General features: G+C 42.6%; 2 protein-coding genes across 8 annotated transcripts in view; one reads left to right on the top strand and one right to left on the bottom strand.

The window, feature by feature from the left end:
• Positions 1-2473, top strand: part of ACTA2 (actin alpha 2, smooth muscle) — a 47093-nt gene extending 44620 nt beyond the window's left edge. For both annotated transcript variants that reach the window (XM_075935103.1, XM_006121447.4), the window contains exons 8-9: positions 42-223; positions 2175-2473. In XM_075935103.1, coding sequence (XP_075791218.1) covers positions 42-223; positions 2175-2318 — 326 coding nt within the window. In that variant the 3' untranslated portion in view covers positions 2319-2473. The remainder of the gene's footprint in view (positions 1-41; positions 224-2174) is intronic.
• Positions 2474-3772: 1299 nt separating this feature from the next.
• Positions 3773-27672, bottom strand: part of STAMBPL1 (STAM binding protein like 1) — a 71294-nt gene continuing 47394 nt past the window's right edge. For 3 of the 6 annotated variants that reach the window (XM_075935095.2, XM_075935097.2, XM_075935096.2), the window contains exons 2-11: positions 26107-26187; positions 24329-24546; positions 23061-23136; positions 20332-20427; positions 16484-16823; positions 15753-15877; positions 14495-14632; positions 11885-11997; positions 6526-6625; positions 3773-4089 (exon numbers count right to left, since the gene is read on the bottom strand). In XM_075935095.2, the coding sequence (XP_075791210.1) occupies positions 4033-4089; positions 6526-6625; positions 11885-11997; positions 14495-14632; positions 15753-15877; positions 16484-16823; positions 20332-20427; positions 23061-23136; positions 24329-24546; positions 26107-26187 (1344 nt within the window). In that variant the 3' untranslated portion in view covers positions 3773-4032. Of the gene's footprint in view, positions 6626-11884; positions 11998-14494; positions 14633-15752; positions 15878-16483; positions 16824-20331; positions 20428-23060; positions 23137-24328; positions 24547-26106; positions 26188-27672 lie in introns of all 6 variants that reach the window. The other 3 variants (XM_014572720.4, XR_012905624.2, XM_075935099.2) reach the window with 3 other exon arrangements.

The raw sequence follows: 27672 nt of genomic DNA, 5'->3' as shown, positions 1-27672 counted from the left end.
ACTACTACTTATTGCTTATTCTGAACCATTTTTTTCCACAGGCATGGAGTCTGCTGGCATTCATGAAACGACTTATAACAGTATCATGAAGTGTGATATCGACATCAGAAAGGACCTGTATGCAAACAACGTCCTGTCTGGTGGTACTACAATGTACCCAGGTATTGCTGACCGGATGCAGAAGGAAATCACTGCTCTGGCTCCCAGCACTATGAAAATCAAGGTATAGCACAATTATTTATAGACAAATTTTTACAAAAATGTGTGTATAGGGTGTGTGTGTGGGGAGGGGGGGGAGCTTCAGTTCTTTCATATACATGTTTTCTTAAATAATCACCAATATGTATCCTGCATGCAAGCAACAGGCCAGTTTTGCCACCCTGATGCATAATGAGATGTACCTTACTCTGGGCTACACTAACTGTACAATCTTCCCCAAGTAAGGGGTGGCAGGTAGGTGCATTGCCACAAGAGAGCAGAGATTAAATTGTGACTGAAGCCCAATTATTTCCGGCATGAAGTAAATTATTGCACTCCTTTCTTTGTAGTAACTTATTCCCCCACTGTGCCTGGCCAATGACAGTCACATATTAGATTGAGCTCTGTGTAAAGCACAGCTTGAGTATGCAGAGCTGTTCTTAAACCCCAATAGCTTACTGCTTAAAACACTAGGACATGGGAGATCTAGGTTCAAATCCTCCTGCTGGTGTAGAGTAGGGACTGGAAGCCACGTCTTCCACCTCTCAGGTGAGCACCCTAACCACTGGGATAGCTCTCACCCTCTCTGTCCTGTTGAAGAGGTTTCAATGGTTATTTAAGGATTGTATTCCAAGAAGAGAAGGGACTGGAATTGGGGTCTCCCATGTGCTAGTGCCCTAAACGCCAAACGATTTAGTCAGTCTTGTCCTTTCGTCCAGTGGACATTTAGGAGCTTTATACAAAATGGGGCAGCTTCCACAGGAGGGACTGAGACCAACCCAGATTACACTATAGCATCAATAGAGCGCACTTGGGTGTAGGCCTCTGCTTCACAGTGTGAGCATTTAAAGCCAAGCCTCCCACACCCTAGCTCAGTGCTCTGACCAAAGAGCTTTGGGGAGGGAAGGGCAAAAGCACCGGCTCTTTATCCTCATTTTTCTTGAGGGGGCTGGCCTGGCTCAGGCACTTGACTCCAAGCGAGGGTTCCAGCCTTTCTGAGGGGCAGGGCTTAGACACACCCCCGTTCCTTGCCATTTTTGGTGGCTAGCTTAGGCAGTTCCTCCTCCACTTCCTGGATTCCATGACTCTGTTAGGTGACCGGTTTGCCCCCTGCAGTAATCAGGGCACCTGGGTGCCTTAGCCAGGATTGTGCATTCCCATGGCAACAGGGCACCTAAGTCCTCCTTGTGATTCCTACTCTTAAGAACTTTTGAAAATGTTTTCCAAAGTTAATGTGTTTCCCATTGATACCAGGAGTCTAAAGACTCACAGACTTGGCATTGCTTTCCCTGGACTTTGATCAGGCTTTCAGGAGTGCCGGAAGCAGTCTAGAAATGAGGAAGGGGCCACCGAAGCCCAAACTGTGGCTCCACCCCTCCCTTTCCCCATAGGCCCCGCCCTCACACACTCCTCTCCACCCCCATGTCACCTCCCTTTAAGAAAGGAAATGGGCTGTGGCCTCCTGGCACTCCTCCCCCCGTTCTGGTGACACTGCCCTCAGAGCTCCAAGCATTTCTAATCTTTTCTTTCCACTGATCACTTTCTAAAAAGATCCTCTCCTGTCACCACAATCCCTCCCTTCCTTGGCCCTGGGGATATTGTATTTTCCATATCAACAGGCAAGGGCTCCACAGAGAGAACCACTGTCCATCTCTCTGCACATGCAGGATTATTCCTTAATGTATTTTCCAATCCATTAGCCAGTTTAAATATTTCAAGAGTTGTAGGGGCTTCCCCTTCTTCACTTGCAGCCACTTATACTGCTTTTACTGTGTGTGCGTGCTCACTTTCAGTGTCAGCTAGGCTCTGCCTATACACTATGAAATATTGGATCTTACCCCCAATAAAAGATGAGCAATGCCAGCAAAGTGCTGATTTTCCAGAGGGGTTTTATTAACACTAAGTATCCTGGCTTTATTAGTTTTGCTAGCAAATATGCTTATCCCATAACACAAGGTGGTGTTTTTCCTTAACAGATCATTGCCCCTCCGGAGCGTAAATACTCTGTTTGGATCGGTGGCTCTATACTTGCCTCCCTGTCTACCTTCCAGCAGATGTGGATCAGCAAACAGGAGTATGATGAGGCCGGCCCATCCATTGTTCACCGCAAATGCTTTTAATCCGCTTATCTACATATTTTTCGCACAGTACTGTGAATGTATTCAGGAAGAAATATAATTTCTTATAATTTCATTCCAAAATCTTTCATACTAATGGCGCTAATTGGATACTATGTATTTTTTGAATAAATAGTAAATATGCTCCTTATAACCTCTTTTATTTTACAAATGTGTGCACTCTTTTAGGGCATGTCTACACTGAGGAGGTATTTCAAAATGTCTCCCCTTATTTCGAAATAACAAGGCAAGTGTCCACACTACCAAGCCTGCTGTTTTGAAATAATGGGCTTGTTATTTCAAAATAATCACTCCTGCTTGTGAAGAGGAATAAGCTTATTTCAAAATAGTTATTTCGGGAGTTATTTCATAACCACCTGGTCATATAGACATAACCTTAGGCAACATCTACATTGTGCTCTCCTGTGCAAGAACATATGCAAATGAGTCGCAGCAATGAATAGCACCATGCCTCATTTTCATACTTAATGAACTGCCATTTTTGCACAAGGGGAGCTGTTCTGCCTGAAAATAAGCAATTATTTAACAATTTTATTCTTACTATATCTATGGAAGCTCATGCCTGAGTCACTGAAGATATCAGGAAAGTGGATGCACAGTTGTGTTATAGTTTTGTCAGTTCCACAATATTAGTAAGACAAGGTGGGTGAGGTAAAGTCTTTTATTAGACCACCTTCAATTGGGGAGGAAGCGAGCCTTTCACAGTTACACAGAGCTCAGATGCAGGTCAGTTCCTTTGTAAACTCAAAAGCTATACTCTCTCTCTTTCTCTCACTCTTACACCAACAGAAGTTGGCCCAATAAAAGACAGTATCTTTCCCACCTCGTCTCAGGCAAATATATACTGAGTTTGTCAAACTATTGGTGAATACATTTCTCAGCAATTGCAAGAGAGCAACTGTAACTACCTTACACCAAAGTTGGGAACAATCATTAGAGCTCTGCATGGATACACAAGTGTATCTGTAGATATGCAGCTGTCCACAGATAACTGTGGATTTGCAGAGCTCTATACTGGCCTCTGAATCCCCGCAACTCCCCGTTTGGGGAGAGCCATGTGGGCAGCTGTGGGGAGTCTGTATGGAGTTGTGGAACCTGCACCTACCCATGGCTGGGTGGGGATGGGAACCCTGGTCTCCCCTCTCTCCCCCTGCTCTTCGTTGTCCCAAAAGTCAGTTTGGAGCTCTCATCAGGGCAGAAGCCTGTGCTTAGCCAGCTACTGGAGACAGGTAAAAGGAGTTCTGAGGCTTCTGAGTGCACATTCCTCCTCCAAGTTGATCCGATGTCTGACCTAGTCACCCCAGGAGCATGGGTGTTGAATACCTCAGCTGCATGTGTTAGGCTGCATGTGGTCGGTCAGGTGTACAGACCACAACTGTTGAAAAAAGAGCTGATGCACAGAAAATACCTAATGACAAGGCAGTTGACTGCACGTGTTTTACCAGTTGTTTGTTGCTCACTTTACTGTATCATGTTAGTCAGAAACATTTACAGATTTTGCTTTAATATACTGTGAACTCTGTCTTGACAGAACAAAATAACTTCAAAATGGCAAGAGCATTAAATATCAAACCATTAAGTCTAAAACGTATAAATATAAAACATCAGTAATTGCTGAAAAACACCATAGGAAAATCTGGCAGCAATTTTGCTACTTGGGGCCCCTATTTGGAGGGCCACTTAGCTTCCATCCACATCACCTCAGATCCAGCACAATTATTTTTGTTTCTTTCCCAACTACATGTTTACAGGTCTGTAAAAGAAAGCAAATAATTAGTTCCTGACAGCAGCCAATTAAGGTAATATATCATTTGAATATTAGGCAAAATTCCATGAGGATCAGTTCCAAACCAAATAATGAAAGAGCCGTTCCATATCCTGTATGTTCTTTCTGTTTTCTTCTACGTGACAGCTAAAAAACCCCAATCACTTCATTGTTCCCAATACTTTCCAAGGTGCTGAGTAACAGCCCTGGATACCGGCAATAAAATAGTAAGCCATTGCCAGGAGCACTGCAAGTTCTCTCATATGGCTCTGCCAGTGTTCCTCACCCCGATCTGCTGAGACCACTTCTAGCATAGCAAAAAGGCTAGTTCTGACGCCAGCTATATTCACATCTTCATGTTTTTGCTCAGCCTGCTACTAACAGTGAAAACTGATGCTCTCAGTGTTGTTTTATGAGGTCGAGGCTTGTTGTATCCACAGACCTAAAACCCACAAATGATTTCATGTAGGCCACAAGCACCCATAAGCTGGCAGTCACTTTTTGTTTATTACCAAACTAATGAGATAAGAGGAAGCCCCAAACCATGTAAGGTTTAGATAAGCACAAGCTTTAATATGTTATGTATTAAAGTGACTTTACAGAATAGTGCTGAAGAGTTAAATTTTGGCACAGGTTTTACTGTATCTGAATAGGCTGCTTATATTTTGGCTGGAAAAGCAGGAAAAAGTGGATGATGGGTGCCCACTATTCCCCATCTGGGATAGACAGAGAGCTTTAACTATACTCCCACCCCTGTAATGCCACTAGTCAGCAATACTGAGCTAGTTTAAGATGGGTCACATTTTTTCAGCTAATGTAAGATTAGCTGCCATTTGTTACTCCGATGGGGAAGCAAAGATGGATCTGTTCAACACAGGGTTCCATAGAGAAAATTATCCTTCATGGTGACTAGCTGTTAGCTCTGCAGATTTATTGGCCATCACAACTAGGAAAGTCAGTTGTGATTCTTTGTTAGAAAAAAAAATCTGTTAAGTGGTCATGAAAAACTTCTGTGGGAATTCTCTGGCCCTGGTGGCATGGGACTACTGTCCAGCTGTTAAGGAAGGCAAGAGGAGTATACTTTCCATGCTCAAGGAGCAACTGGAAATCCTAATGTGGGAAAGCTGCTTTTCTGGCGGATATTTTATTTCTCAAATTTGGCAGAGAGCTGTTCGTAACATTTACTGGTTACTGCCTGTCTAGTAGTGAGAACCTTTGTTTTACATTTTACATGGAAATAATATCTATAACCAAATTAAATTCTTTAGGTTTGGCTCTCTGGTGCAGTTACAGATAAATTAGTTTTAGTAGGGAACCACGAGTCTCAGAATCAAAAACTTTATTTAAAATAGAGTAGTGGTTAAAGTAAACAGAAATTACGATGAAACCATACACTGCAGTTATATTCACGTTTCAAGTTGAAAGAGTTCATCCAAGGGTGGTCAGTCCTTGGAGGAGAAGAATGGGTGTATAATCCTTCCATTAACAGCACCAAGATGGTAAATGTGTACTCTAATTTAAAAGTGAGTGTGCTACTCTTTTTTATAATCACTTAGGGTATGTCTACACAGCAGTGTTATTTCAGAATGACTGAGATTATTCTGAAATAACACAGTGCACACCTACACTACAAGCCTTTATTTCAAGCAGAGGACTTCTTACTCTGACTCATAGTAACCCTCATTTAACAAGGAGTAGGGATGTTATATATCAGTTAATTGAACAGTCAATTAACCTCATGAATTCTCATCAGTTACTTGCCTATCAGGCATGAATGGCTCTTAGAAGGAGGTATCAGGAATGCACCTGTTAGTGGGGGATAGGACTCTGAACTAAACATGGCCCAAAGGTATTAAAGGAAAAATACACTTGAACCTCTTTAATCCAGCAACCCTGGGAAACAGTGTATACTGGATTAAAGAATTTGCTATGCCAGAAAGGGTGCTGTGGGTCTAGGCATGAGGGTGATGGGAGTAGGGCACGTAACTGCACTCCACTCCTGGGGGCACATGTGGGTCTGCACTCTCCTCTCCCCTCCCCCCCCCTCCCCACTGCTATGGGAGCAGTGGGGAAAAATCTCAGGGGAAGCACATTGCTGCACTGCCATTGCCCCAGCCAGAGGAGAGGGGGAGCAGTAGTGTGCAGAGCCACTTCCACCTCTGTCTGCCAGGATACATACCATGGGTGTTCCCAGATTAGGCACATCCGGAGCATGGAGATTCAAGTGTATAAAGAAACTCAAACTAATGCTGTTTACAATACAAACATGGGTGAAAATGTGGAGGAACTGATGGTTTTCTAGGAGATATGCTCTGGGAATGCTATGGCCTGTATTGCAGCAGGTCAGATGAGAGAGTTACAATGATCTTATCTCTGGCTATTCTTTTGGAACATGTTAAAATATTTTTAAAGTAATATACCTACATTAAATAGTCGAGGCTCCTTAGTATGTGGGTGAAACCCCTTCTTTTTACAAGCAGAAACTTCAAGCATGCCAGCATTAGTAAGTCTGAAGATCCCAGTGCTGGAAAGCAAAAGAACAAAACTCAAGGAGTGTTGTAGTATTAAAAGAACTTGGTTCAAACAAGCATTAATCAGTCAAACAGGAAATCAGAAAAATGATAAAAATGCACCTGTCTGGCATTAAAAGTTATGAGTCTATAAAATAAAAAATGTCTTGCCAGCTACAGCTGATGTATACTCTGCATTGAGTCTTTATTATTAGTAAAAAGAAATTCTACAGAAGACCAAAGAACCATCTGACTACAATTAAAGTCACTATGATTAATGTTCCAAACACTGAATAAAAAATAGATAATCAGAAATAGAAGTGGAGGGGATGGACTTATATAAACTCTTACTCACTGATTAGTCCCTATTCACAGGAGTAGTCCTACTGAAGTCAGTAGTACTACTCCGGTGATGAAGGGTGCTCCTGTGGGTATGGAGTTAGCAAGGTTGTTACAGAAGACCTTGGACCCATCATATGATGTACAACCATTTGCTGAAGACAGTTACTTTTGTATACTTTTGTGAATCCAGACCTTAGACCTTTGAAAGGAATAATGAAAGACCAATTTCCTATTCCCTGCCAATATGGATTAATATGGTGTGTGACCCTGCTAAATTTACTGAAAGAGCAAGAAAAGGGGGAGAAACAGATTCTTGTTGCTTCGCCACTATCCAGATCATGGCCCAACCATGTTCCAGGGTGTTACTGCCAGTTCTGGATCACAGGAACAATCATAGCCAGCAATGCATCCTGTACATGGCAGTTTTGCACAGAGGTTCTGGAGAACTACATGTAGCTTTGCACATATTAGGGAATATGGAGACAGGCTACTATCCGCCCTGTGGTACCAAAGAGCTCTGTATGCTGGCTGTATTCTTTAAGCCATGATGAGTTAAGAGAACTCGCAGTTTCTCAGTAAAACTGCATTGCTAGCGATTGCATGCAGGTGTTTTTTTTAATCACTGTCACACTTTATGCTTCTAATTATAGATTGTTTATGAAGAGTTAATGGATTAATTGATGTTACAGACATGAGTAAGAGGTGCAATAGATGTTATAAGCATAGCAGCAGAAGGTATTATAGAAGTTTATAGGCTGTAATTACATGCAATCTATTGACCTGCTCCACATGTCCGTTTTTAAAAGCATGAAGACGATACCCCACTCAGCTTTTCCTAAAGACTAGATTCACAAGGGGGACATAGGCATCTGTAGAGGCAGTTAGACACCTAAATTCAACATTTAGGTGCCATTCAAATTCACAAAACCACTGCTGACACTAACCCTGAAGAAATCTACATTTCTGCTGGTTAAAGTGTGACACTGTTGCAAAAAAGCAAACATGATTCTGGGATGCATTAACAGGAGTGTTGTGAGCAAGATACGAGAAGTTATTCTTCTGCTCTACTCTATGCTAATTAGGCCTCAACTGAAGTATTATGTCTAGTTCTGGGTACCACATTTCAAAAAAGATGTGGAGAAACTGGAGAAGGTCCAGAGAAGGGCAACAAAAATTATGAAAGGCCTAGAAAACATGAGCTATGAAAGAAGACTGAAAGAACTGGGCTTGTTTAGTTTATAAAAGAGAAGTACTGAGAGGAGACATGAGAGCAGTTTTCAAGTATCTAAAAGGGTGTTATAAGGAGGAGGAGAAAAATTGTTCTCCTGGGCCTCTGAGGATAGGACAAGAAACAATGGGCTTAAACTGTAGCAAGGGAGGGTTAGGTTAGACACCAGAAAAAACTTCCTGACTGTTAGGCTGGTTAAACACTGGAATAAATTGCCTAGGGAGCTTGTGGAATCTCCACCATTGGACATACGTAAGAGCAGGTTAAACAGATAACTGTCAGGAATGACTTAGAACAGTGCTCGGTCCTCCCGTGAGGGCAGGGGACTGGACTCGATGACCTCTCAAGGGCCCTTCCAGTTCTAGGATTCTATTCTATGATAAGGTTGCCAACTTTCTATGCACAAAAAAGCAAACACCTTTGCCCCACCTTTCTCTGAGGCCCCACTTCCACTCACTTCCATTCCCCCTCCCTCTTTTGCCTGCTCTCCCTACACTCACTCACCCATTTTCACCAGGCTGGCTCAGGGAGGTGGGGCCAGAATTGAGCAGTTCAGGGCATTGGATGGGACTCTGGGCTGAGGCAGTGTGTTGCGATGCTAGAGGCAGTGAGGGCACCAGCTGGAGGTGGAGCTCTGAAGTGGGGCCAGGAATGAAGGATTTGAAATGTAAGAAGGGGCTCCAGGCTGGGACATGAGGGGTTTGGAGGGCAGGAGGGGAATCAGGGCTGGTGCAGGGTGTGTGTGAGAGCTCCAGCTGGGGGGTAAAGGTTCTGGTGTGGGAATGGAAATGAGGGATTTGGGGTGCAGGATGAAGCTCTGGGCTGGGCCAGAGGCAGGGGTGCAGGAGGATGAGGCTCCAACCAGGAGTGTCATAAAAAAGACTGATGGTAGGCATGTGTCATGCCTCCTACATCCACCCCAGTTCTCAAGCTGCTCGATCATGAGCTCTGGTGGGATTCTCACACTAGGTTTTACCTCATTTACAGGACCTCATTTGGAAGGTGTGCTACAATTACACTCAACCTGCACAATGGACAGCTAGGAATTTTCAGAACTGGCTGGGGAGCACACATCCCCCAACATACCCATTAGCTCAGAGGTTAGGTTGCTCCTTTAGCATGTGGGAGACCCAGGTTAGACTCCCCACTCTGTCTGATTTGGAGTGGGAACTTGAACCCAGCTTTCCTACCTCAGAAATGAATGCCCTCAATTTCAGAATGGGGGGGAAGAACAGGCCCCTGGATCCCACTCTCCTGCACCTCCCCTGCCCCCCACACACTGTCCTACATCCCAGGTGTATGCCCTAATCAAGGGACTATATTGTCTCAGTTTCTTACACTAATGCTGCTTCTAAGGGGAACCCAGAACACCAAATAACTCAGTCTACACTGCACAGTAGTTCGAAATAGGATACACAATTTGAGCTACGATAAATTGCATATCTTATTTTGAAATAGCTTATTTTGTAATTTGGTGCTGTGTAGACAGTGCCAATTTTCAAAATAACTATTCCAAAACGTCCCTTACTCCTTGTGAAACACTATTGGAATAGTGAGCCCAAAATAACAGACTTGCTGTGAAGACAAGGGACAGCTATTTCAAGATACTCCGGTATCCTGAAATAACGTAGCAGTGTAAACATAGCCTCAGTGCTTAGGACATGGAAAACCTAATCCAAATCAGGCAGAACAGGGATTAGAACTGAGGTCTCCGTATCTCAAGTGAACACCCTAACCCCTGGGCTATAATCAGTGGTGGGAGAATGGTACTTACTCTGGTTTCTGCTAGGAAAGACTGCCCATTCTTTAGCACCTAACACCAGCAGAGGGGTCAAGGCTGTGAATCAGAGACACAGATAGGAGCCTCTGGCACCTCAAGGTACTTCTGCTCTGCAGTGAGCCACCTGCAGCTGGTCCATGCCAGATGACTCAGGCCCCTGGGCTTGGGCTGTGGTGCAGAAGTTTGGGCTCTTGCTACAGCCCAGATTCTAGGACTTGGGCTGCAGCCTGAGCCCTAATGTGTCCACTGCTCTTAAACAGCTTCTTAGCCCAATTCCTGCTGGCACAGACGAGCTGCAGGTGTCTACTTGCAATGCAGACCTATTCTGACTGCCTCTGTGCATCTGCACCTGCCTTTTCTTCTGTATTTCACTCCTGGCTATCTCAGGTGGCTCCCAGCTCAGTTTGCTGGCTTCTGAGAATCCCTTTCTTATCGCCTAATTCACCCCCTAGGGAGCCAACTTGGGTCCCTGAATTGCCTTAGGGCAGGGGCCCAGCAGGATAATTTGCTGATGGGCCATGAGACAGTTTTGTTTATACTGAGCATTTCAATAGGCATGGTCCCCGCAGCTCTCAGGGATGTGCTGGCTGCTGTTTCCTGCAACTCTCATTGGCTAGGAACAGTGAACCATGGCCACTGGGAGCTTTGGAGGGCCATGTGTGTGCAGAAGCTCAATGTAAACAAGTGGTCTCTTGTCCGCCAGTGGATTTCCTGAGTGGGCTTCAAGCATGGGCTTCAAGAAGGGACCCAAGGGTGCATGTTGCAAACCTCAGCCTTGCAATGCCTAATAGGAGTGCCAACTGTCCAATCATGCAAACCCAAAGATCCCTGTCCCACCCCTCCTCCAAGGCCTCACCCTCACTCATTTTCACCAGTCTGGAGTGAGGGAGAGGGTATTGGGTGCAGGCTCTGGGCTGGGGCACAGGGTTAGTGTATAGGAGGGGGTGTGGGATGCACACAATGAGGAGGAATTTTAGTGTAAGCTCTAGGTAGGGAAGGGGGTTGGAGTGCAGGAAGAGGTGAAGGGGACAGCAGTTACCTCGAGCAGCTCCCAAAAGCAACTGTGACAGCCCTCTGGCAGTAGCTCCTAGGTCACGAGGGCTAGGGTGCTTTGTGCATGGCCCTTGTCCGCAAGCACCGTCCCTGTGCTTGGGGTGGGGATAGCATGAGGAGATGCCCTCACCCACGAGCTGCAGGGATGGTGCTGGCCGCTTCTGGGAGTGGCATGGAGCCAAGAGAGCTTGCCTTAGCTCCACTGCCATGCCAGACTGTTAGTGCCCAAAACCGCCCAGTTTGGCTGAAATAGCCTCCGGGAGATGGAGCATGATTCTAGAAGACTCCCAGTGAAAGCAGGAGAGTTGGCAAACCTAATGCCTAAGCCTCTTGTGAATCGAGACCTTAGACCTTGTAATGCTGAGAAGAGCAATGCTTACATACTTTTACAAATTTGGTCTGTAACAAAATGTATTTTAAACAGTTTTTAGTTATTTATTTGTATTGTATTTATCTCCACGCTCCCATCACTTTAGTGTTTTTTGCTAAGAACAAGCTAAAAAACTTATACTGTCCTCCTCCCCTTCATGGAGAGTGCAGTTTGGATTTAGTGAGACACCTGATAGTTCTACTTCTCATAGAGCTCACTATCAGTCAAACGTGGTCACACCTGCCAAGTGGAGTGAAGCGAAGCATCACCCTTTACAAAATTTTAAAATAGGAAACCAAGTGAAATAAAATAAAATAAAACTGTACAGACAGGCTCACTGGAATGTAAGCCTAGATCAATTCAGAACTCAAGGAAATACTTCAACCTTTTCTCCCCTTCACCTTAGTTGACATTCAGATGTTGTTTTGCGGTGATCTAGTTTCTGAGATAGCAGACTGGGCGAGAGAGCTAAATATTACTTAGAAAAAAACAGAACTCACTCATTATGTTTTGGTGAGCAAACAATTGCAATAGCCTCTGGTAACATTAGCTGATAAGAACAATGAGTATGAAGATCAACACTGGATAAGAACGCAGTTTGTGTTGGATGCGTCTACAAAAAGAAAGGGAAAGCTCCGCATAGTGAAAGTATTTCTTAGTCAAGGTAAAAAATCCATTCAAGAAGAAACAGGATTTTGTAACACGAGAAAGTGTTAGCATTTCCCCTGGATTCAGTTTTTATTATTTGCTATTAAAACCCAAACTTTTCCCCAGTATAATAAAGCTCTCAGGATAACTTTTGCAACAATGCAAAAACTAAACGCAACAGTGTCATAAGTAAATTCATGAGTGTCTGGTATGTAGGGTGGGGGAAGGTTTCTGCCTTCCCAAACCGCTAGGTATAGCTCTGCCCACACTTCCCCCCACAGTGCCTACTGTAGGTGTTCTGAGGGCAGAATGTCACTGCCCCCAGCACTCGCCCTCCCTCCCCCAGTGCTCCGGGGCTGGCGAGGCTGGATTGGCCCAGGCCACACAGCACAACGCTCCTTGTCTCCTCCCTCCCCAGTGCACCGTGCGGCACAGTCCAGCCCAGCCCAGCCTCTCCAGGCCCAGAGCACTGTGGGAGGGAGGAGGAAGGCCATGCTGTGCCATGCGGTCTAGCCTCCTCCCTCCCCCGGTGTTTGAGAGGGTGGGCTGGGCTTGGTCATGCTGTGCAGTGCGATACGCCTTCCACCAGGGCTGGGGACGCTATGGCGAGCGCGCACCCACTCCCCTCCCCTCCCTGTGATTGGAAGGGGGAATTGTTGCCCTTCCTCCTGAGGGCAGGAAATGGGCAGGGCTGGAGGTGGACTGGGGGCTTCCTTCTCCCATCCCTCCCTTCACCGACCACCCATAAGTAAATTCCTAACACCAGGTGCGTGAAGGCTTACAAAAACAATTTTAAATTCTTATAAATATCAGATTAATGTTCTTATGAAAAGAAACAATGCTAGACTGAAAGGGCATGTGTGAGTATAATAGGATAGCAGGCAGAGAGAAAAGGACTTAAGTTATTTGTTCAAAATCCCTTAAAATGGGATCATATGCCAATATTTCAAATAGAAAGTAAAAATTAGAACATAATTAAAAGTAATTTTCATTAGAAGGTAAAAAGTGTGAAAATGAAAGTGTGAAGCAAGTTGAAATTTTACATGGTGTTCACATGGTACACCACTGTCTTTGGTTCTAATGCAAACATACATTGAATAGCAAATTGCCAGAGCAGAGTGGCCACAGTAATCAGTTTTCCTGCACAATTAACATTTTCAAGATTTACACACACACACACACACACACACACACACACACACACACACACACACACACACACACACACACAATATCCAGTGCCAAATCAGGACCAAAAATTGAAATCTTAAAAATGTTTAAGAATGGAAAAAATACCAAAACGATTCAGTCCAGTTCAACTGAAATGTTTTGTTTCGAAATTTCAAATATTTTGTTTCCAATTAACGATTTTTTACACTATAAATTAAACTTGCTATACAAAAAAAATACTTTAAAAGGAAAAAAATCAACTTTTCTTAGAAAAAGTCAAAGTGGGATACTGTATTTCAAAAACTTTGACAAACTTTTATTTAATTTTTTAAATTAAAGGTCCTTAGAGGTTCAGGTCCTTGACCCTCTAAAGAAGTCAGGAATTACTTCACCGTTTATTATTTTAGTCATTAATGTACTAAGTATTAGAAGTTCACTTTTTAGGTGATTTACTCATTTCCACAGATATGTATGTTTTGTGTTTCATTTTAGAATTTTATGGAATACAAGATGAGCCTAATTTGCAATAGAAAAAAAAAATCTAAGAGCTATTCTAATAAAACAGAGCCTCAAGCTTCTTTTGCTTGCAGGTTTCTTTTTGTCGTGTTTGCTATCATTAAAAAATTCTTCTTCACCACTGATTTACAAAGAAAACTCTGTAATGCACTCAGTCAAGCCCTCTACTTTTTAATATTTATATCACAACTTTTCCTTCTCACCATGCCTGGAATAAACTCACAATGCTCAAAACTACTTGATCCAAACTCTACAGTTCGATAATCTCCAAGTAATGGTTTTAGAAATGTCTCATACAGATGGACCAAATGCTGCATTCAACTATATCTTGTATATATTAGGATTTTAAATTCTCATGTGTTATTGTAACAGCTGAATGAATTCCATATAAACTCAACAGAGACGTCCTAGTGGACTTCCTGAAATCTCCGGCTCTTTTCCTTTCTGAGAATACATGTCAGACATGTATACCTCGTTCAATACCATTTACATAAGACAGAATTTTGGGCCAAATTCTGCCAACAGACAGACAGCCTCTGTTGTCTTAAATAGAATTTGAACAGGAAAAATTGGGCCTACTGTATCAATGAAACACTTTACAGCTTCCTAGAAACAAAAAACAGCTTGTATGTCAAATCAGGCCACAGCAGAAAGACTGAGAGAGAAAATTAGTTTAGATCATGCAAATTACTTCCTTTCACTGGAATTTCCAGTGCTGGCTTTATATAGCCTACGTAGCCAATACAGAGAAGTCAAGATCCATAAGGCATACATACATGGATCCAACCCAAAGTGAGAAGATCGTGTTGATCCTGAACGCTGAATAATTCTTCCACATTCTCCATGTCACAGTAATCTGGCCCTGCAGACTGCTTTGGCACTATCACATGAGTAATAGTAAATTCATTATGCGTCTGTAAAACACATGGTAAGAAAATGACTTGAATTGAGGGTATTAGAATTAATAAATGCTGAACATGAATCTTGAGGAAGAAAACCGGTCAGATCTTCAGCTGCTGTAAATTGCAGTAGCTTTACTGAGTTCAATTAAACTATGCCAGTTTACACCAGCTAAGAATCTGGCCAGTATTTCATCACATCAGTATTCAGAAAAGCAACAAACATATATGAAATGTGTATGCACAGAAAAATGTTAAAAGGAGAGATGATGTCTGTTAAGAATGGAAGCAAGAACATTAAAAATAGGATTCCTTTCTTTGAAACACAACATGCTTCCCTGTTTTATTGTTCTTGGCTTTTATCTGTGTCTAAAGCACTTGGATATCTACTTAGAAATACTCTGTACAGTACTTGCATGTCTATGGATCAGCTTCAGTGGTGCAGTCGCCCTTGCTCTGGCAACAACCTGATAATTAAGTACTGCTGCAAAATTAGCTAATTGACCACTAAGCATTATTTAGCATATAGGTAAAAACAAAGAGCAGTGATTTTTGTTTTATTTGCTGAAAGTGGTGGATTTTTTGTAGAATTTGATGACACCCGACAATAGCTTCTAATATGTTTAAAATCCAGTTTTCCTATAACTAAGCCTCATATTGTTTGATGAATTCCTGGGAATGTTCTTGAAAAATCCTGTAATAGAGTTTAATTGTACAGCTTCATAACAGCACATGACCTCAATAACTATGGAAATTAAGATCAAATAGGTTTGTAACAATGCAAACGGCTCACCGCAATTCAATAACATAGTTAAACAGATATTACACAGACGGCTTGTCTACACTACTGCTTAAGTCAATGTAAGTTCCATCACTCAGAGGTATAAAAAAAGCCACTCATCTGAGCAACACTCTTTCCGCCTCTTGTTGAGGTGAAGTAATTCTGCCAATGCAAGAGCATATGTCTTCACCGGATGAACTATAGTTGCATCAGTGGAGCTGTACTGCTGTAGCATGGTAGTGTAGACTAGCTCTTACACTTCAGATCTGCTTTTGCTTTGATATCAGTTCCTTACAGAAAAAACAGTACTATCCAAAGTGCCTTCCCCATACAAATGTGATCATATAACTGTACCAGTTTTCCACAGAGAATTCCACATGTCTCTATTCCTCTTACTGTATTTGCCTCAGCTAGCAGCAGAAATTTGTGACAAAGATCTGTGGGTAAAACTACACCTCGGAGTGCTTCGGCCACTTGATCTAATAAACAAGGAGAGAGAGCATTTATAATCTAGTCTTTGGTGTGACATTTTCTAATCTAAGAGGTTTAGACAGTTACAGATCAACTGAACTGACTTACACCTAGGCAGTGCCATACTTGCCAAAAAGAATTTTTTAATCGGAACAAGGGGGCTGCACCCCCTGTTCACTATGCTTGCCAACCTCTTTCTCGGTCGGGCAGGTCCCAGGGCTGAGGCTGCCCTGGCTCTTTCCCCAGCTGCTGGGAAAGGTCCAAGGCCATCCTGGCTCTTTCTCCCCCTTCGGGAGGGGCCGAGGCCATCCCAGCCCCAGTTTTCTCCCACCCTCTAGAGATCAATGCTTTCCCGGCCCTTGTCCCCCCTCCTCCCAACGGTCTCAGCCATTGGCTCCCCTAGTGTCAGCCCCCAGGGAGAGTCCGAGGCTGCCCCGGCTCTTCCCCCTTTCCCCCACCCACACTCCAAGAGGCTGAGGCTCCCCCTGCCCTTCCCCCCTGCCCCTGGGAGGGGTCAGGGCAAAGCCGCACTGGGCTGAAGCCATGTCGGGCCCTTCTATATTATATGCTATGTTAAGAGAAGTAGAGAGAATTACAGTCCAAATGGCACTTACTCTGAACAGTGCTTAAAGTGGCTGCTGGCTTTAATGCCTGGTTTACTGAAAGAGACTGTCTAGCAGAAACAGAGGCATCATTCTTACTGGCTTTGTCAGAAAAAGTGGTGGATAAGGAGCTATTCTGATGCATAGAAATGCAAGATAGCACACTCCCATCAACCATATTCTCTTTAATTTTCAGATCTCGGGCTAGTTCTTGCTTCTTAAGTTGATCTTCAAAGAACTGAAACTGCTCTGTTTCAAGCTGCTGTTGTCGCATCTGTGCAATTCTCTTCTTTTCGGCTTCTATCAATCTCTGCTGCTCCAGTTTCCTTAGGAATTCAGCTTTACACTTGTTCTGCAAAGTATGTAAATTAAAGGGTAAAATCCTTTAGACAGTACTAAAAAAGTCACAAAATGGTGAGGGGAAAGCTACCAAATGGATTAACCAGTTATCATTGGACAATAACGATACTGTCTGGAACACATTAGCCACATTGCCCAATACAATTGTGTCCATTAAAGTGCTCTAAAATAATGAACACAACACATGAGACAGAAGACCGAAATCTTCCATTCTGCACGCCTCTTCACACATTATGCATTTACCTCACTACTGATAATATATGCCCCTAACCCAATTATAATTTGGTAGAGATAATTGCAGTCTAAAAACAAATATATTTTTTTTTAATTCGGAAGCACAAAAAGCCTTTATAAAAGGACACATATCTTCAGGTGGATTTCACAATAAAGTTCCCTCTATGGCATTTTCTCCTGCCTTTTTCCTTTCTTCACTCACTTTAAGTTCCCTTGCACTGCTTCCAAAAACCTAGGGTATGTCTATACTTAAACTGCTGCACAGGCACTGCAATGACAGGAAGGGTGTTCTCCCATCACTATACTTAATCCACCTCCCCATGAGACGGTTGCTACATCAATGGAGGAATTCTTCCGTTGACTAGTACTGCCTATACCAGGTGATAGGTCTTCAAAGCTACGCCTGTCAGGCATGCGGAGCAGTGCCAATGTAAGTTTTCCATGTAGATGAAACTCTTAACCTTGCATTTTTCCACACTGCTTGTTGTTCTGACTCGGTCACAAAGGTCTTCACTGTGTTCTCATCTCCCTCCAGATGCCCAACCCCAACTGCTATTCCACAAACTGCAGGGAACCTTCAGGTTCCAACATTCCTTCCCCACTTCTGTTAAAGGGACAGCAACACAAATTTTCAAATGTAAAATATGGATACTTCATCAATGACTAACATCGAAAACTAAATAAAACCTCAGAAACAAATTATAAATGGGAACATGGGTTCTTGTTCCAAACTGTAAGAGACATACTGCAGGAGAAAGAACAGCATTCCTTACGTCCTCTACCTCTTTCCACTGCACGTTTTTAAACTACAAATGCTACGCTCAGTGACTCCATTAGACACTGAGGGTATATCTACACTACAAAGTTAATTCGAACTAACGGATGTTAGTTCGAATTAACTTTCATAGGCGCTACACTAGCGCTCCGCTAGTTCGAATTTAAATCGAACTAGCAGAGCGCTTAGTTCGAACTAGGAAAACCTCATTTTACGAGGATTAAGCCTAGTTTGAACTAGCTAGTTCTAATTAAGGGGTGTGTAGCCCCTTAATTCGAACTAGTGGGAGGCTAGCCCTCCCCAGGTTTCCCTGGTGGCCACTCTGGCCAACACCAGGGAAACTCATCTGCCCCCCTTCCGGCTCCGGACCTCTTAAAGGGGCACGGGCTGGCTACGGTGCCCGTGCCAGGTGCAAGCCTGCCAGCACCCAGACAGCAGACCCTGCACCTGGCATGGATCGAGCCAGCCACCCGATGCCCCCCAGCCCACCCCCTCTTCCCGGGACCAGGCTGACGGCTCCCGGGAGCTCGCCCAGGACCGCAAGAGGCGGGCACCCGCCTGGGCTAGTGCAGACATCGTGGACCTCGTCCACGATCTCCGCACTAGTCACAGGAAAGTGGCTGTCTAGGGCAGGAGAGCTGCCAGCCTGGCCACCCAGGAGCAGGTGTGCAAGAGAATCAAGGTGGTCCACTGAGACCCCTGACCCTGAGCCCTGAGCTTACTGGGTCAGACCAAAGGTCCATCTAGCCCAGTAGCCTGTCTGCCGACAGCGGCCAACCCTAGGGACCCTGGAGGGGATGGACCGAAGACAGTGACCAAGCCATTTGTCTCGTGCCATCCATCTTCAGCCCTCCACAAACTTTGGGCAGGGACACCACTCCTACCCCCTGGCTAATACCACTCCATGGACCCAACCTCCATGACTTTATCTCACTTCTCTGTAAACTCTGTTCTAGTTGTAGCCTTCACAGCCTCCTGCAGCAAGGAGTTCCACAGGTTGACTCTTTGCTTTGTGAAGAACAACTTTCTGTTACTAGTTTGAAGCCTGCTACCCATTCCTTTCCTTTGGTGTCCTCTAGTCCTTCTTTATGGGAACTAATGAAGAACTTTTCTGAATGCACCCTCTCCACCCAACTCCTGCTTTTAGAGAGCTCTATCCTGTCCCCCCTCCGTCTCCTCTTTTCTAAGCTGAAAAGTCCCAGTCTCTTTAGCCTCTCTTCATATGGGACCTGTTCCCAACCCCTGATCATTTAGTTGCCCTCCCCTCTCCCAGCCTCTCTCTTCCCCTCTCCCACCTCCTTTTCCCAGTCTCCCCCAGTTTTGTTCAATAAAGACAGATTCCATTTTGGAAGACACGTTATCTTTATTTTGTACATCAAGAAGAGGGGCTAGGGAGGGGTAAGTGGAAGGAGGTGAGGGAGGAATGAGGCACGAGCCCCCGATGGGGAGGACTGGGCTGGCTCTGCGGGCTTCTGGGGGTGGAAGCTCTCCTGCAGCCCCCCAATTGCCCCCTCTCCCCAGATGGCAGCCTGCGGCAAGTGCAGCCGGGCTGATGGCCGAGTGGTGTGATGTGCCCAGTGTGGGTAGTCCGGGCAATCCAAGCCAGGACTGCTTTGCAAGCGGGGAACCCCTGAGAACTATCTGTCCGGGGTGGGGTTCGGGACCCTTTAAGCACAGCCCTCGGCTAGCCTGAGACAGCATCTCCACGCTCTAAGTTCTTCTCTGATGCCCTGCCGGCACTGCGTCCGGCCATCCTTAAGCCCAGTTCAGGGTCCACTTAATGTGGACATGCTAGTTCGAATTAGCAAAACGCTAATTCAAACTAGTTTTTTAGTCTGGATCCGTTAGTTCGAATTAGCTTAGTTCGAATTAACTAATTCGAACTAAGTTAGTTCAAATTAACGTTGTAGTGTAGACATACCCAGAGGGAGTATGACTTTTGAGCTCTTAAATAGCTATCTAAATACTCCCACATATCCACCAGAACCTAGCCTAACTTTGTAGCTTTCACAATGCCTTGATGCATGTCAGAGTTCAAGTGAATACTAGTTGTCTTGTGGTCTAATTTTTCTTTTTCTTTGGGGAAAAGGGGCCTATTTAAATACTCATTAGTACAGTATCTTACTTTTTCAAATAAAATAGTATTAACCAAACCGTACTAAACTGCAATAGAGACTTTTTCTGCAGTAGATAAAGACAGACAGCAAGTATTTCTATTATGTAAATAATAAAACACTTACATATTTATTTCTAAATAACCACACATATATACCACTTATTTTTAAATCACTGGTTTATTAGAGATTCAAAAGACCCAATTTCTAATAGTGCCTAAACTATTATGCAATAGTAACATTTTGATTTTTTTGCTCATACAACTGCTTTTTATTTGAATTTTGATTCTATAATACTTATTAAATCAGTTAGTTATAAGTAAACATTAATACGAATAATGTTTTAAAAATTAGATGTGAATTCAGCTAAGACTTACTTTGTCTTGCATATATTCTTGGTATTCCACGTTATATTTCTTTAAAAGATCCTTCTTCAAGTCATCTGTCCTTGGAAATGCGACCTCTTTCAGTTTCTTTTGAGATTTAAGGGGGAGGAGAGGAGAGTTAAAAAAAATGTAAAACTGCTTTCCTGCCTTCCAAACAAACAAACAAACAGTTAGCTGGGAAGGAACACCAGCTGGAATGCAGATTTTCAAAGGCAATCATTTCAAAACAAAAGTTAAACACACTAAATTACAGGCATGTCAAATATATAAGGCCATGTCCACAGTTATAAATTGGCACAATCCATTGAAGCAATGCCAGTTTAAACCAGCTGAGATCTGGACAACAGATTTCTTTTAGGAAAGGAAAGTCACTTTTCCAACCAGACTGATGCCTCAGAGACATAAATGACATATGACAATGGAATTACTGGCTCAGATGACATCTAGTTCTAGGTTTCAAATCAGTTTTGGCCTAGATCCTGCAATGAGTTGTCTAGAAGGAGCCTAGGTCTCCACTCAGATGTAGGGTTCTGCCTATGGAGAATTTACTGCAGGAAGAGGGGGGTGTCTTTGATATTGCACATTTTAAGGCCTTAATTAAAGTACTTAAGCATGTACTTAATCCCATTGATTAACATAATTTAAGCATGTGTTTGGGTACACTTCCTGAATCGGGATGAGCTCCTAATTCAAGGCCTAAGGCAGAACAAGAGTTGGAAGTATGGTTGCCAGATGGTTTCAACAAAAATACCAGACTCACTTGACATTACATCACAATCTACATTACATCTTATTTAGAAAATACCGGACATTTATATTTTCTCATTTATATTTTCTCAATTTGTTTCCTGAACAGAAAGCTCAAATACTGGACTGTCCGGTTCAAAACCAGACACCTGGCAACCCTAGTTGGAAGAAAATGATGTGGACCAAGCCTCAAAAGAGACATTATTAAATGTATTGCATTTACAATGATTGACTTCAATCACATGGCACTTTACATTCTTGCTTGGCTTTACTCACATAATTACTCCTACTGAGTTCAATAACTTGTCCCCATAGGTGTGGGGGTGTTTTAAATAACTAACAAAATGGAAAATTTAACAACAGTGTAGCATTTTGCCAGATTAATTTGAGTTTATACAAATCAGTGCACAGGTGCTACTCCATGTCACAGTACACACTTAGACCAGAAAGCAGCTACAGGTTGCACCTCCCTGGTCCAGCACTCTCAGGACCTGACTTGTCCCAGATGAGGGATTTTGCCAGACCAGGAAAAGTCATTTCTGGCTGCCCTGCTGATGGACCCATCCCCTGTCCTGACATCCCCCTGGACTGCTTAGCTCCCCCATCTGTGCTCCCCTCCCATGCTATATGCCACAACTATCTGATCCTGGAACACCTGTGGCCCTGCCAGACCAGAGAGTCTCAGCTTATAGAGCTGCAACCTGCACTTCCTTCTGGCTTCACTTGGAATGCCCTGTGGAATGGTACCATAAGGTAAAGGGTTTGGCAGAAGAGATAGTTTTCCATATTTCAATGAATATCAACAGACAATTGCCAGTATTTTAAACTGAGGAAGGGATTATTTTAAAAGTTTATCCTTCAATTAAAGCAATGATGAAACCAATATAGTAGCAGAAAAACTGAGAAAAGCATAAAAAGGAAATGGAGTACATATCTTAGTATTAAGGAAAGTAGAAAATACTTTGGCTTATAAGCACACGTTAAACAGATAACATACAGTACGCTAATGATTCCAAATGACTTCTTAATGCTTAGCTTCCACTCAAGTCAACAGCCATTCACTTAAATGGAAGAAAAGATAAGATGCAACATGCTTTAATTTAATGTATTTAAAACATATGTACCCTTTAGATAGAGCTGCTAATTTCCTACTCACACAAAACCAAACACTCTTGTCTTGTCCCTTCTTTGAGCTTCCACCTCTGCCTTGCCCCTTCTGAGTCCCCGCCCCTGCTCACTATAGCCACCATCCCTCTTTTGCTTGCTTGCTCGCTCACTCACTTTCACTGGGCTGGCTCAGGTGGTTCAGGTGCACGGTGGGGTGAGGGCTCTGGCTGGGGCCAAAAATGAGTAGTTAAAGGTACATAAGGAGGCTCCAGGCTGGGCAGTGGGTTGGAGGTTCGGGGGGTGAAAGCTTTGGCTGAGGGCTCTGGGTTGGGGCTGCGGATGATGGATTTGGATTATAGAAGCGAGCTCCAGGCTGCGATTGAAGGGGTTTGGAGGGCAGAAGGAAGATCTGGAGTAGGGCTGGGGCCCATGGGAGCTGCAAAGTTGGTACTTAGGGTGGGGGTAGCATGCCGAGCCCCTGACTACTCCTATGAGTAGGAGTTGGAGGGGGACATCCCGTTGTATCCAGGGGCTGCTTGAGGTAAGCACCACCACCTCCACCTCTGAGGCCCTCTTCCCCCAATTCCCAACCTGACGACCCTACATTTAGAAATATATGTAACTAAGTTTCCAAAAAAACCTACAATATTGGTTCTATTCAGTAATACCAATTTTCAGGAGTTGCAATTAGTTATCCCAGAAATGATCAAGTGACTAAGCTGAAATGAAACTTTGTTGCTAATGGAGCTAGTTATAGGAACTTAGTATTGTAGGCTGGGTTGGTTCCATGTGCATTTGTTTGTATTGAGAAAAGAGCAGTTTAGTTGGAGAGCAATTTAAGAAATGCCAGGAAAAAGCCATAGTACCTTCATAATATCCTGTTTTTCTGGTACTGCACATTGCTGATAGTCTCGGTGACTAGGCAACTTTTCTACAAATAAACTAGAAAATTAAACACACATATTTTCCAAAACAGCTTTTATGTTGGGAGGAAAATAAGTTTTGCATATCACAGATGTTCTTGAACACTGCATTCCAATTTGATTTAAAGCCATTTTCTACACTTTCACGGGTTTAAACCATGTCACTGAAGTTCCAGCACTGATTTACATGACACAAATCTTAACCCCCATAATATCATTTTCTGTCGTTGGCTGCACTCTTCCTTGTTCTTTGGTAGCAATGGATAATAAAGGGACTAACTAGAACATGGCAACAGAAATCACCATGCGGGGCACTAGCTAACCTTGTAACAAAATCTTAACAGCATCACCCTTGTCCTTCCATTACTTTTTCATTCTGAACACACTTGTTAGGTCTTGTCTTATTAAGTTCTTCATGCCAGTGAATATTCTTTATTTTGTGTATGTTCATGAACTACTGCAGTGGAAATAATGATAGCCTGGCAAAGGTATAGGAGAGGAAGCTGCCAACAGAGAAAGTCTATAAAGACTTCATGTGAAGTCATGGCATGCCAGATTGACATGCATTACTGCAGCCCACTTTAGACCACACCAGCCTGTGCTGTGAGATTAAACAAATTAATATCTATTGTGCATGTAGTAGGCAAATCAATATCTATTGCACATGTAGGATGCACACTGGATAATTCCATTTCCAGCCATCCATAGCTTTCTTTGAAGTTCACCTTGTAGACTGGAAATTTCCATGCCCAAATCTATTCCCAAAAATTGTGTGTGTTTGTTTAAAAAAATGCAACAATGTCTGAACAATCAGGATACCAGACAGAGTGAGGAAAATGTCCAGTCATCATTATATATTTAATTTTTTTTAAAGCTCTACAGCTAATCTGGCTTCTTAGAAAGTTTAAATCTGATGTAGACTTAGCTCTCAGGAAGTAAGTGAGAGTTCTGGTGAAATCTGTTTTGAATTTGATGGAGTTATGACCTTTTGAAAAAAATCACATGGTAAGCATGCACGGGACCTTTTGAAATGGCTCTTTCATTCAGGAAAAAATTCTGTTTAATCTTTGTGTGGAAGAGGAGTAGAATGAGAGAGTAAAAAGCTCCTCTTTTTTGTGGCCTATTTGATGTCTGAGTAAAATTACCAAATCAATCTAGCCAACAGAATCATTTAAGTAAAAAAAAAAAAAACCGTACAGATTTCTCCTTACGTTATAAATTTATTATAAAGAACAAAAGCATTTTCCAGGTTTCCTTCCTCTAGATATACAGATGCCATGCGCTCCATCTCCACTCCGGATCTAAAGTAACGACGTGGAGTAATATCTTCACTGATTGTGATGTTACAGGCAAGCTTGCTTAAGGCACGTACTCGCTCCTCTGGGCTCACTGAAACATCCGTGTGGTCAGGCATAGCCACTAGCTTTTCCTGAAAACAAGCAACATATCACAGGTTACATTTCACCTTGGATGGCTGACCCCATTAACACATGACTTTGTTCAAGATACCAAGGGAAATTTAAATTTAAACAAATATAAATCAATCAATAAATAGTCCCAATTGTTAGTAACAACAAAAAGGCTTTATCGTGCTTCTTCAATGGCACTAAAAACAACAAATAAATTATGTTAAAAATACATATTTTCTGAAATAAGATAAAGATAAAATTAAATTAATCAGAGTGAAACAAACCAAGGAATAAGCCTGATTTGACAGTTTCCTAGATTTGCCAAGATATGAATTCCCATCAACTGTCCAATTTGTATAGACATTTGCCTATTTTTATAGACATTTAAAGTATTCTCCCTACGCTTGAGCTACACTGGGAACTTACCCAGGCAAAGCTACATCTCCTAAGAAAGGGATGGGCAATAAGTGGTCTTTGTGCTGGATGCAGTCTGCAGGTACAGCCCCTGACCACTCCTGTTGGCTGCAGTTTGCCATTCTTGGCCAATGGGAACTTTGGGAAGCAGGCCAAGCCTGCACCGCAACCCAGAGCTCCCATCTGCCAGGAACAGAGAGCTGCAACCCACAGGAGCTGTGAGTAGTTGTACTTGCGGACACTCAGGTAAATAAAGAGTCTGCTGGCCTGCCAGGGACTAACCCTAGTGAACTGCATGTGCCCCACAGGCCCCTTATTGCTCACTCCTGTTCTGAGGACATGAAAAATCCAGATCCCTGAGAAACTTAGCTATGCCAGCACTACCCCACCTCCCAGTGTAGACAGTACTAGATTAACACAAGAATTCTTTTGTCAACCTAGCTACCGCCTTCAAAGAAGTGGTGTACCTTCAGCAATGGGAGAAGCCCTCCTTTTGATACAGTTGGTCTCTACATTAGAAATGCCACAGCAGTGCTGCGCTGTAGTATTTCAAGTGCAGTCAAGTCCTTACCTTTGGATATAATATTTACTATTGGGTGCAGTCTGATAACAGGAATCAGAAATTGCAGGAAGTTCATTTCAATGTTAACTTTATGGATTAAAGTATTGCATTTACAGCTGAGCAAACTAAAGCTATTTGACAGGACAGGAACAGAAGCCAGCAAGAAAAGCCATGTTTTTAAAAAGGCTTAATGCATTTTCTCTTTCATACTATTACTTAAAATATTCTGATTACTTGAAATTGTTGCTGAGAAACTGCTTCATCTTATTATATTTTAAATGCTTTAGTCTTTCAATTCAGAATGTGTAAATATACACATGCCAGGAGGAAGCGCACAGTTAACTAAAAAAGCAAAGAACCCCCAACAAACCAAACGTATCAAGTATAATATTTTTTTAAATATTTAAATTCCAGGTTGCCACACTCCATAGTAAGAAGCAGCTGGGCAGAGAATAAGGGAGGTAGCAGGGTTATGGTGGCTGGAACCTTGTAAAAAAACCTTGAACCACCAGTCCACACAACAAGCATGAGTGGCATCATACAGTTTGCTGTTTTTTTTAAAGTCAGGGTGCCAAGCATTTAAATATCAAAATGTAATACATACCAACGAACTAACAGTGAAAGGCTGTTCCATGTTGCCGACAGTCTGCAAACCAAGATTACTATTTCTTTCCAATCTCTCCATCTGGAAACAAAGAACAAAATGAAGGGAGAGGGTGCAGAGGGAGAAGGAAGGAAAATTAATGCAGTGTTCAGTGGCTGCAGTAAGTTGCCCCCTGAGTCATGGTTTATTAGTCAAAAAGAAACTTCAGAACACATCCACTGATTGTCACCATGTGCTAATATGAAATAGGATAATGAAGTCATTTTAACTGGAAATATCTTCAAACATCTATGTTCTTGAGCCATGTCAGTTTAAAATCAAACACAACAAAATAAAGTCCAAATGTGTGTTTTAATAAACACGTTACTATAAGTGGCTTCAGAATATAACATTTAATTAAGTAATTTTAAAATAAATTGATTTAACAGTTTGTTAACATGCAATTTAAATGATTAACTAATATCTTTCAAACACCAAGTGAGGGGGAGAGGGAAAGAGTTCAAACCAAAAGTTCAAAGACTAATAACTGCATTTATTTTTCCATCAGTATATACCATGATAAAAGTACAGTGTGAATCTGAGCGCTTTTTTTTTTTCCAGATGAGCACTTTTTTTCCAGCAACTGTCCTAGCTTAAATATGGAAACTACATGTTTAGTAACTAAACATAAAATAAATCTTTCCAGCACCAGCTGAACTGTCTAGAACACTGATTGATTGCAAGTTGACTGCAAGAAGTGATTGGAACTCATAAATTTTACATGCTGATTGATTGCAATTTAACACAACATTTCAGTAAAAGCAAATACTAACAAAAAGTACTGTAAAGACAAATATTTAAAAGTGCTGCGGTCATCAGCAAAAATTGTTTCTGACAAGGAAATGATTCATTAAGTTGTACTTATATAAGAATCTGAAGCTGTTGAGGTGGGTGCTCTAATTCCTAACACTTCAGTCCACCATCTAGAACAGTGTTTCTCAACCTTTTTTATAAAGTACCTCTTTAAAAAAAAAATTATACGCACCCCCAGTACCTACAGTTTTCAGACACACAAAATTGTTTTCTATCATTGTAACACAATTTGTTTAAATGACTTAATTTTAGCCAGGCGGGCGATAAAATTTTGGGGTATAAAAAGTACAAAAATAATAATACACTGTAAAACCTAAAACAAAAATTCGGTTTTCTCCAAATTTCAGTTGTGTTGATCTAGCTCCCCAGACTTCTCTTGAGTACCCCGAAGGGTACTCGTACCACAATGTTGAGAAACATTGATCTAGAAGACTGGTCTTGAATGTCAAAGGTTGTGTGTGATATAGAAAATGAATATTATAAATATCTAAAGGCCAGATTAGTTCAGCAGAGAAGCCTCAGACTCAGAGGAGTTGCAGCAAAGACTTACTGGGGGCTTCTCTCTCCACAGAGGCTTGTTCGAATCCTGGTAGAAGTCAGAACAGCCCCACTGCTTTTTTTCCCCAGTGCTGGAGATATGTTTCTCTCCTTTTTACAAATAAATAATTGGTTATGCTTTCTGCGACTCATTATTCCTGTCTTTGTCTCTTTCTT

This window comes from Pelodiscus sinensis, chromosome 8, assembly GCF_052426305.1.
Source record: "Pelodiscus sinensis isolate ZL-2025 chromosome 8, ASM5242630v1, whole genome shotgun sequence".
NCBI lineage: Eukaryota > Metazoa > Chordata > Testudines > Trionychidae > Pelodiscus > Pelodiscus sinensis.
The sequence above is the reverse complement of the archived record's forward strand: the minus strand, read 5'-3'. Positions and strand labels throughout refer to the sequence as shown.